Source organism: Branchiostoma floridae, chromosome 16, assembly GCF_000003815.2.
Source record: "Branchiostoma floridae strain S238N-H82 chromosome 16, Bfl_VNyyK, whole genome shotgun sequence".
Classification (NCBI taxonomy): domain Eukaryota; kingdom Metazoa; phylum Chordata; class Leptocardii; order Amphioxiformes; family Branchiostomatidae; genus Branchiostoma; species Branchiostoma floridae.
The window spans coordinates 7048049-7059518 of NC_049994.1; the positions used below are offsets into that span (position 1 = coordinate 7048049).

At 41.3% G+C, this 11470-nt stretch overlaps 1 protein-coding gene across 1 annotated transcript in view; it reads left to right on the plus strand.

Moving 5' to 3' along the window:
• LOC118403519 (sushi, von Willebrand factor type A, EGF and pentraxin domain-containing protein 1-like) overlaps positions 1 to 11470 on the plus strand; it is a 72673-nt gene that overhangs the window by 25704 nt on the left and 35499 nt on the right. Inside the window, exons 10-13 of the mRNA XM_035802250.1 lie at positions 817 to 1065; positions 7962 to 8129; positions 9946 to 10122; positions 10702 to 10878. Of these exons, the coding sequence (XP_035658143.1) occupies positions 817 to 1065; positions 7962 to 8129; positions 9946 to 10122; positions 10702 to 10878 (771 nt within the window). The remainder of the gene's footprint in view (positions 1 to 816; positions 1066 to 7961; positions 8130 to 9945; positions 10123 to 10701; positions 10879 to 11470) is intronic.

Consider the following 11470-nt stretch of genomic DNA (forward strand, 5'->3'; position numbering starts at 1 on the left):
CGTATTTCTCCACTCGCCCATTCTCCACTTTTTCGAGTTTGCTCGTATCAGACGGTAAATCTCTGCCGGCTTTCCTGAGCCATTCCGGGATCCCTGTGCTTCACATGTACAGCTCTTGAGAATCTCGTTCATTTGTGACGAACGCAGACACGTCTTCCCCAAAGAAAGGTAGCGTTTTGGTCGTGCAGCACCATGACTGCTACTGGGGTTTTAGATCCAAAATAGCGGACCGTGGTGTTGTTGTCGCCTGCGGACCATTTAACTTGAAAGGGCGGAGGGTGCAAATAATTTGATTTTCAATTTTCAGTTGAAATTGGACATGACTTGAAATAGATTTTATTGTTTTAAACATTATAGGTAATTTAGTGTTGTTTTGAGACGGCAAATGTTTTCTTTGAACAAAGAAACACGCACTACCGATGTTAATAGAGGGAGTCATCCCCCTGCCATGCCTGTACTATTCCCCTATCTTGGCGGATGGACGATTCCTGAATATCTCATTCTGATTGGCCAGCGTCCTGTTTGTCTGCCCTTCTGATTAGTTCAAACTTTTCAAAAGTCATTAATGCACATGTGTATTAATCAAAACGATTAATGCACGTGTGCATTGATCAAAAACGATTAATGCACGGCTGTTGATGATTTTCCATCTGTTACGGCGTCATAACCAGCATGAAATGGTGCCTTCTGATTGGTCCACGTCCCCTGGCTATATGATAATATTAGTTACGGCTCCATTCTTTCTTAATTCATAATGAGAAAACAATTGAAGGTCAAAATACCAATTTAGCCAACCTAAATACCTTAATCTACCAGAGTGCCAGGTGGGAGATGGGGCGTCCTACCGAGGGACAGCCTCTGTTACCAGAACAGGCAAGACGTGTCAACGCTGGGACAGTCGGACGCCACATATACCAAAGTACACACCAGCTAATTCTCCGACATCCGGACTGGAGGAGAACTACTGCCGGAATCCGGATACGGACTACGACGATACTGGAGTGTGGTGCTACACTATGGATCCCAGCGAAAGATGGGACTATTGTGACGTACCATTCTGCGATGGTAAAGCCACCTTTACAAATCAAGAATTTAGCTCGGCCGACTTGTCTGCAAGGTCCAAATGGACATTTTCGGCCGGAGTATGACCGGCGTTTTGACAATTATGCGGGCCTCGAGCGATTTTTAGCAGCTCGGCCGGCGTTTGCGGGGCACTTGCAGCTGCGCTTAATTTCAGCGAGGCCTCGGCTGCGAGTGTTGAGCTCGTCAATGGGTTGCCTGTAGCTCGACCGGAGCTTGTCCGAGCAATGGCCAAATCTTGGCCAGTACTCGGGTGGCAATTCGACGGTTTTAGACTATCTTTTTCGGTCGGAGTTTGCCCGAACTCTTCGGCCTTGCACTAGACTCGTTTGGGCTTCCTGCAATAACCGTCCGACTTTTGACAAGTTGGGTTTGCTTCGGGCGAGCGTTGTACTGGGAGCTTGGGAGGGCTCCGGCAGAATTTTACCTGTCACTTGATCAATTTGACACATGTGTTGAACACTTGACTTTGTTTTGGGCTTTTGTTTTTAGTAGGCAGTTTGGTCCGTAATATAAGATGATAAAGACTACTGTATGAGCTTTCCTAAGAATGCTGCGTACCTTATATAATGAAAGGCAATTGCACATCGAGACAGTACTTTCTATCTATTTTTTGCTATCAGTTTGGATGTGTGAAATCATATATTCTTCATGTCTGAAAGCTTACACCCTGAAGCTCGGACGGCCATTGCCGGCCTTCGCCCGAGGTTCGCCCGATTTCTGATTTGTTAAAATTATTGTATTATGGTGAATCAGACCGGTCTCTTCACTTTGTGGTTCTTTGGTTGTTTTTGGATTGGTGTATCACAACATTCCGGATAATGTTTGTTTTCATGTTTTCAGTGTGCTCGCCTACTCCACTCATGTCCTACATATTTGCCGCAACTCGGAAATTAAAGTTAATACAAATCTTGGCTTTTTACAAGGTTAGTCAGTTCTGACTTCGTCCATGTTCAAGATCATGGCAAACCATCCAGAGGTTCTTGAGTTATACTGACCATAAATATCCGGAAACACAAACACACACACAGACAGACAGACAGACACACAGGCACACCCAAAACTATATCTCCATTTTTCATGGAGATAAAAATGACTTACTTCAATTTAACAAGAGAAGAGACGTAAAAATAAGAGGGGGCAGAGGGATATAACCTCCTTGATACTACAATTCGGGTACGTCTGAAGTCCTAGGCTTTTTTCAATTTTTCACGGCTATCAATCAAAAATTGCCTTGCGCGAATACGGAAAACACTGCTGAGCACGTACGTGCCCTGGGCGACTGGAAAGCTTACCCGTGGAGGTAATGGTACAGTCCGGCATGATGCAACTACGCATGCGCGGACTTTTGACATTCCTGACATTCCTATACAGTTTTTAGAATACTTTGGAAACGGTTCCACACTATACTATTAAGCTCGCCCATCAGGCGTCGCTAAAAAAACACGACAGCAAGAAACTATACCAACTAGTAAAACTATTAATAAAAGACCTGATGAATACCAAACACGAAAGAACCATCACCATCTAAGTTAAACAGGTAGATAACACACATAAGATTAATGTGTCATAAATAGTTGGACTGAATACTTTTCGAAACTTTACAACTACAAATCTACCGGAGATCATACAGTTTAATATGTCACACCAGTCACAGACAATGGCGGCCATTTGTGATTATATATCTATATCTATATATATATAGCTACCTGCATGCCAAGTAACAATACAAATTCGCCCTTCCTTTCCTGAGTTATGGTTTAACGAAAACTCATTCATTTATTTTGTGTTTTTGTGTTACAATTTCAATAACAAAACTAGAGTTCCACGAACACATACCTTTGCCAAATAAACCAGGTTTGTTAGGCCATGTTGATTTGATTATATGGATGACATCCGCGCTCGCATCAATTTCGGCCATTTCCAAAAAAAAAGAAGTTTTCGACCACACAGTAAATTGTGAAAATCAGCTGTAAATTGGGCACATATATACTGCACATTTAAAAAAAAAGTATCAGAAAACAGATAATTAATGCCATAGAATGCAAAAATAAATCCAACGTCAAAGAGTAAGATGTGAAAGGACAGAAAGAAAAAAAATTTATTGTTGGTAGGGGTGGGTACCAGTACAGAAAACTCAGGTATAGGTCCCGTTCAAGTCCAGATGATCATTTCCAGGTCCGGACCTGACCTGATTGTCTCTGAAAAATTGAGAATTGGAAATACTCAAAACAATCATTATGGTGATTGGTCAATTTTGCTACAAATGAATCTGTTTGGTTGATTATCCGACTCCCACTGGTGTTTTAAAATCCCACCTCCATGTAATAAAGGCTAACTGTCTCTGTATTTTTGACTGTAGAAACTTGGTACAAACTCTACTCAACTTCACTTTTGTTGTCGTCTTGGCCCGGTAAGACCCCAAGTGCATGCCAACATAGTGTGTCCATTTTGTAATTGGCGAAACCCGTTCCACTGATTTTTTCAGCTCTTTTTTGGGGGGTCGGTCCAAGAAGAAAAAAAATGTTTTGCACCCGTAGAATGTACTGGTCCCAACATCTAACTGTTGACATACCATACTATGTTTTTTCAGTCCTATGTTTAACCTTCCTGACCACTTATATATAGATTTCATGCTGAAGGCAACTTTTTTTTGGCCAAACTTTTCTTTTTTATTCGCTCGCTCGCATCAGTTTTGGAGTTCCCAGAGGATGTCTTCCATATAATCAAATCAACATGGCCTTATGTAGAATGATGTTTGTAGACATAAATGTGTAACTCAATACATTTTATTTTATATGCCATAGCTTATACAATGCTCCCTATTTACATAATAATATTAAATTGTATCAAGTATCACTTAAGCTATCAGAATACCAAAAATCATGATCATCCTTTAATCCCTTCTTCACTTATTCTCTTTCAAAGTAGGAAACTAAACCGGCTCCTGCAGTTCAAGAAAAGACGTTAGCGGACCCAAACATACACTGCTTACTCTCTGCCATCTTTCTCAGTTACATATGTGACAAATTTGGAAGTCCTATCATGCAGTGAATTTATCAACTTTCCTCATTAATTATGCAATTTAGCTGATGATTTGCATCATTAGTATCTCATTATGTAAGTTTTTACGTAGGCCACCTACATACCAAAAATTTTGACGATCCGTCAACACTTTCATACTTTGGCATTAATTATGCAAATGAGATCATCATCTGCATAATTAATATGTATTGATATTTCTTTTTTTCTCAGCTACAAATGTAACAAGTTTGAAAGTCCTATATAGGAATGCAGTGTATTTACAAACTTTCCTCGTTAATTATGCAAATTAGCTGTCGATTTGCAAAATTAGAATTCCATCATACAAGTCTTCCCTTTGGCTATCTACATACCAAAAATCATGACGTTGATATTTTCTCATTAATCATGCAAATGAGGCCGCCATTTCCATAATCAATTTGCCTTGATATTTCTCTCTCTCTCATGCATGTGACAGGTTTAAAAGTCCTATCATGAAATGCAAAGGATTAAAAACTTTTCTCATTAATTATGCAAATTAGCTGTTGATTTGCATAATTAGTATTCCATTATGTACATTGTTACTTGGGCTATCTACATACCAAAACTCATGACGATCTATCAACACGTTCTCGAGTTATTCTCGTTCAAAGTTTGAAAGGAAATAGGAAATCGACGACTGCAAATCCAAACAAGTCGCCAGGGGATCCAAACTTAGAGCACTTACTCTCTGCTCCAGGGGCTATCTACTACCTGAATATCACAACCACAGCATGTCCAGAACACGAGATATCAAAAATTGAGGTTCTGCTGCAGTACCTTAGTAAGCCGCTAGGGGGCCCATTATCGTATAACTTGACCTTCGTTTTCTCGACCCCTACCCATACCTACCAAATACCATCGGGATCCATCCAAGGCTTCACACACACACAGACACACAGACTCACAAGCCCAAAACATAACCTTACCCATTCTGGTAAAGGTAACTACTACAATCCAATGATTTTAGATTCAAACTTAGAGTTTCTACATTACTCTTACCCTTACTACACTAACTGCAACTACAAGAACCCAAAGGGTTTTCGTGAATCATTGTTATTAGTAGAAGTAGTCCACTGTGTATCAATGCCATATAGGCATTATTCATACCTGCAGAAAGGCATACATGTTGTTGTAGTTTGACCCATGCAGATGCTCGCTGTATGTACGTTATCAAAATATGCATTACCTACCTAATGGTTTAAGACGTTTTGTGCTATCTCGTTAATTATTAATGAACTGAATACACTCTATACACAAAATATTACTGTACAAATATTTTCACATGAAAACCTAAGTACAACAGAGCCTCTCTTAAGCCGCAGTCTTTATCGCAAAGTACAGAATTTTCAATGATTTGATGTGAGGTTCCCTTTTTATCTTGCGTCAATTTTAATTCATATGGTATTGGACTTCTTTGTTGCGGTTTTCTGACCTGCAGGAACGCGCACTGCTCTTGATACAGTCCTCGTTTGTATACACTTGCTTCCAAACTTATAACAAAGCTGCAGACGCACACGGAAATTTGTATTCAAACCTTTACCTTAAGGTAGCAGAACACAGTTTTAAGAATCATCTTTAAATTGGGGATTTACATGGTTAATAAGAACAAGGACAAATGCTTCTATGCTATGGAATTTACATTAGGGTGCACAAACTTTATATGTTTGAGTTGATATGATATGATACTATACGAGAAAACAAAATTTAAATTTGTTGAGCCTTGCCATTTTAAAAACCATACTTCACACGAGGATCAGAGGCCATGAGAACTGCATAGAACACATGTCTTGCAATATGTAATAAAAGTATTCCACTGCAATTTTACGCAAGGCTTAAACACACGTTTTTGGGTCGACTCGTAGTCGACTCAGCCGTAGCGTTTTGCTTACACACGGGGCCCGATGGAGCCAATCGTGGCTTCATAGAACATATGGACCAAGAACACAGTAAATATCTAACGTCAATAGCTATATTTGGAATATCGATAATATCAATGCCATATGTGATCTGTATGTCCGAAGAAAAGGAGCATTCCGTTCAACCAGCTATTCTAATGTCATACGCAGTTGTAGTATAAGCTAAAGGTGGGTTCACACATGCGTATATATTCAAGTCCGCTTTAGGTGAGTATGAAGCTCTTAGTCTCTACCGGGCTCCACAGGTCGCGGGAAAAATAGTACAAATTGGACAAATATAGAAACATAACATGCCAGATGTGAGATCGTCTGGCGCAGCGGCAGGATTTGTGCCTCGTGACCGAGAGGTGGCGGGTTCGAATCCGACTGCGTGTCACCGATCTTGTGCCCTTGGGAAAGGCACTTTACACGGATTTCCTCACTATACTCAGGTGAAAATGAGTACCTAGCTTCGGCTAGGGCCGTCCCTCGGATAGGACGTTAAATGGAGGCCCCGTGTATGGGGAGAGTCACACCCCATGCACGTTAAAGAACCTCCACACGTGCGATGGTGCGGTGTGAGATGGAACAAACCCTTCTGTCTGGAGTTGGTGATTCACTTCAAATCACCCGGATGGAGGCCTGGCGAACCTCCATACCGTATCAGCCACACGGTGATTTACCAGCGAAAGGGTATGTCACCCCGTAAGGGGCGATATAACCCCGCCGTGTAAACATGTGCGAACATGTGTCAGGGCTCCCTTGGAAATCAGTCATCTAGACTGAAGGGACTACCCTATAAGATCAATCAAATCATCAGATGAGTTAGCTGACGGAGAAGTTTGGTTAGCGACCCAGGTAACTCGTCTGACATGTTACCTGTTTACGTTTGTCCAATTTCTATTATTTTTCTAACGACCTGTAGAGCCTGTTGGAGGTAAATACTCCCATGCGCGCCTCATACGGACGTAGATATATACGCAGGTGTGACCCCACCTTAATGGCACAACCCTCCGTACGTGGTTTTGGTCCGCACTTTTGTTTCGAGGGGGGTGGGGGAGGAAACGTCCTTCACGTTTTTCTGAAAAAGTGGGGAAGAACTTGCAAGAGCAGGGAGGGAGTACGTCAGTGCATAAGTGTGTGGTCTGCAAGCCGTGAGCGGTTGCGTTCATCGTTTAATGAATCCGCAGCCCGAACTCGAAGAAAGTTCTACATGCACTTAACGTGCTGCAATTTGAAAAATAAACTCTGCTCTGCCGAGGAGAAAGTGTATGCAGCAGCAGCAGCTGGCAACATGTATGATCGGATTGAACATTTAGCCGATTGATAAAATCATTTGTTATCATTAAATGGAAAGGCAACAGCAGAAGTGGGTGGTGTGATCTGTTTATGATATTTTTAGAGTACAAAAACACATGTTATGCCAACTTTGCAAGCGTTTCTACTTGAGTGAAATACATCTTTATATCTCAACCACTATGATTTGTACCCCCCCCCCGTACCCTTAATGTTACAACCAAATGACCTGAAATTTGGTATAAGGGTGTTTATTCAAAGGAACCATGTAGATAATATATTGCACAAACCACTTCAAAATGATTTATTGTGGGATTTTCGTGGGGCATTGGGAGATTTGGGCCCTCTAAACTGCCTGTGATAGAAATGTAAGTAGTACGTTTTTTTGGGTTGAGTTTTTCAAAAAGTAATGATGGATTTGCATCGTTTTATGCATGTGGGTAACACAGTTGAGGTTTACCAAATATTACCAAATATGGAACATTACCAAATATGGTACATTTTGACCATAAATGACGTATTTCTTTGCATAGATCTATAAGTAGTGACTATTTTGCAGGCTAACTTGCCTAGTCCTGGGATACATGCCATAACTTATCCCTCAATTCATTTTTGCGTCTGCTAAAGCTGCACAATGCCCTTCGTTGACGTTGACCAACGGTGACGTGAGCAGCTCCAACGTATTCGGAGATGTGGCCACCTTCACGTGCGACACGGGATACAACCTGGTTGGTGAATCTACACTTACCTGCAAGGCTGACGGCACCTGGGATGGAAGTCAACCAACATGTGAAGGTAGGATACCCTGAGCTATATATAGATTTTTGTTTTCTTAACATGATATCCTGAGGCATAAATTGTTGTATGTAACTTCTATTAACTTCCACATAACACATAAGGCCATAACAGTGATACGAACTAGCCGAACGTATACAAAAGTCCATGTTTTTAGCGGGCGTATTTCTAGTCTGGTCTATTTTACAATTTTAAATGGGGTGAGCTGGAAGAGTCCATTCTTGCACAGAGGGGGCATATTTGTAATTCTTCTTTGGACTCAAATTTGGCGATTTTGTCAAAGCCTATTTCAGCGGGAGTATTTATTGACTGGTCTATTATGCAAATTTACATGGAGAGCACTGGGAGCTTCCATTTTTGCACTGGGGAATTATGTATTTAAGATTCTTTTTTGGGGCTAGAGTGTGATTGGTAGAAGCGATTTTAAGCAGAAGTGTTCCATTTTCGCACAAGGGTGATTCTTCCATTGTTGCATTGGGAGTAAGATGGCTGGAGTATGCTGTATTTGCTCTCGAGAAAATGTCGGCCTTTCTAGTTACTTGATTTTTTTCGCAGACATAAATGAGTGTTCCATTGAAAATGGAAGCTGTGGGCAAATATGCATAAATCTTTCCAGTAGCAATATCATAAAAAGAGCCTAAATTGTTCAAATGCCAAAAGAGATGTAGAGTTACATAATTGTAAAAAGTTAAAGCATCGTAATTACTATGATTTAAGGGAACGTTGACAGGAACCCTAAGATCTGATCTGCGACAGTGACAGCTATGACTTTACAATGACAAGAGAATAATTTTAATGCGGCACTTCAAGTGAACATTTCCTTTGGAGATGATACATATCCTTACTCTGTTTGGTTTGTTTACTAATGCTAACGGATCCAAATCTTGGTACATAACTTTTTTTTTTAATTTTAAATTGTTTAGCACTGAAAATAAACAATGCTCTGTACTGACATACTCTTTAATTATTGTTTCATCAATTCATGGGATGAATATGAAAATTATCTCATTCTAACCTTTCAGCTTTGATAATGGCAGTTACTTTTCCTTGACATTTGGAGCAAAGATGCACATTTTTTTTGTACCGATTCAAAGAAAGGACTACCATATTCTCTTTTTTGATCAGGATGCATAGCATAAGATTACAGACGTCCAATGGCTGCCAGGCACCTGTTGCATGCATAAGATGTAGGAAAAAGTCTGTCAAAAGTCACCTACCTTAGGTTTAGTTGGTGAAAATCTCACATTGGCAGGAAAGTCTGACTTCTAAAGAGTGCATATGGCGATTTTGAAAACATTCGGTTCGGCGCAATGCGCCCCCACAAGCAGAATAAGAAACTTTGGTGACCTTTGACCTCCCTGATAACACCCAAACTATACATACTCTAGACTGTCTAAAACACTCCGACCATGGTAGAAAGCCTATTTTTCTCACGAAATGAAATAGCCAGATCCCCTACCTATAATTTTCAACCCCAAAATGCCAACATTTCCCAACAAAAAGGCTTCTTACACTTACTTCTGCAAGCCATCTTCAATGGCATCAAAATGCTGATTCTGCGCATGTCTGTAATGGTGACCTTTCACCATAACCAATACCCTATCTTTACATCTGTATGCAGCAATACAGTGCTCTGAGCTGACGTCGCGCGATCGTCGACGTTCCCTACTGGAGGTTATTTTGTCGGCCATGAATCCTACGTATACATTGCCACGGAATGGTCACGTTGTACCATTTTCAAAGAAAAGGATCATATTCGCTTATTTGGTTAGATGCATAGCATAACCAAATGCCCCATTTTTACATCTGCATGTAGCAAGACAGTGCCCTGCGCTGACGAACCCGACTGGAGGTTATGCTATAGGCTCTGAATCCTACGTATACCTAGCAGAAGTCACCTTTTGGTGTTCCCTGGGATACAACCTAGTTGGCGACACCAAGCTGACCTGTCAGGCTGACGGGACCTGGAGTGGAAATCAGCCAACATGTGAAGGTGAGCCATTCTAAAGGCAAGCTTATGTGTATTACGGTAGTGAGCATCCATTGATTCATTGGAAACAAGTGCCACAAATACCACAAAATACATTTGTATCACTTATTCACGAATTGTTAGTACAAATAAACTTCACTTCAGTGATAAATATGATAGCTGCTGATTTAGTTACTTGATTTTTACAGAGTCTGACATCGATGAATGTTCCGTTGAAAATGGAGGTTGCTTACAAACGTGCACCAATCTTGTCGGAAGTTTCACGTGCGCCTGTGAGACTGGCTATAGCTTAAATAGCGATGGCTTTACCTGCGATGGTAAGCACGTTCAAAGTCTTCGTCAAGTTTTCTTTGTGAAAAAAAAAAAGATCCACATCCATTGGTCTTCCTTGATGTTCTAGCTAACACCTTGTTTTCTGACGCAGAAGCGGCATGGAATTTTGGCCTTCTAGTTGCTTGTGATAGAACTGCATGCATTTTTTTGTTTGGTTTGAGGGTTAAGAAAATGACTACTATATTCGTGTTAATGTTGTTTTTTGTTGCATAGCATAACAGACTATCTTTTTTTTACATCTGCACACAGCAATACAGTGCACTGTGCCGACGATCCCTGCTAATAGTGTCTTGGACGGCCCTGAATCTCTCGCATACGGAGACGTGATCACCTTCGTATGTGACGATGGATACGTCCTAACTGGCGACTCTACGCGGACCTGTCAGGCTGACGGGACCTGGAGCGGAAATCCGCCAACATGTGGAGGTGAGCCATTATAAAGGCATGGTGTATTGTGAGTAGCTGGTAGTTTCTATACTAAGGCGGTGCAATTGCTGACTTCAGTATGTACCAGAGCTTGTACATGTTACAGTTCGAGTGTCAGATAAGAATTTTGTAGTGCCCCTATCTACCGAGGTAACGCATCTGGCAGAGTGATCAATTCAGAATTAGTTGGTCCTGGGTTCGAATCCTGTCATGTCGCCGACCCTGTGCTCTTGAGAAAGATACTTAACACGCCTCACGCTGGTGACAATGAGACCCGGGTTTTGGTTAGGCCCCCTTTCCACTAGGACGGCGATCGCGCTGCGCTCTCACTGTGACCTACATAGCATATGTGTAACCGTCATTTTCACACTTGGTATATCATACAAAACGTAAACGTGTGATTGAGAAAACAACAAAACACACAAAGTGTAACGAGATTCGTTTCTTTTCGATACAATTCGTTGAGTGATATGTCAAATTTTAGGTCGCAGAGAGAGAGCGGTGAGAGCGCCGTCCTAGTGGAAAGGGGGTATTAGGACCGTCCGTTGGATAAGACGTTCAAATGGAGGTCCCGTGTATGAGTCGAGGCACA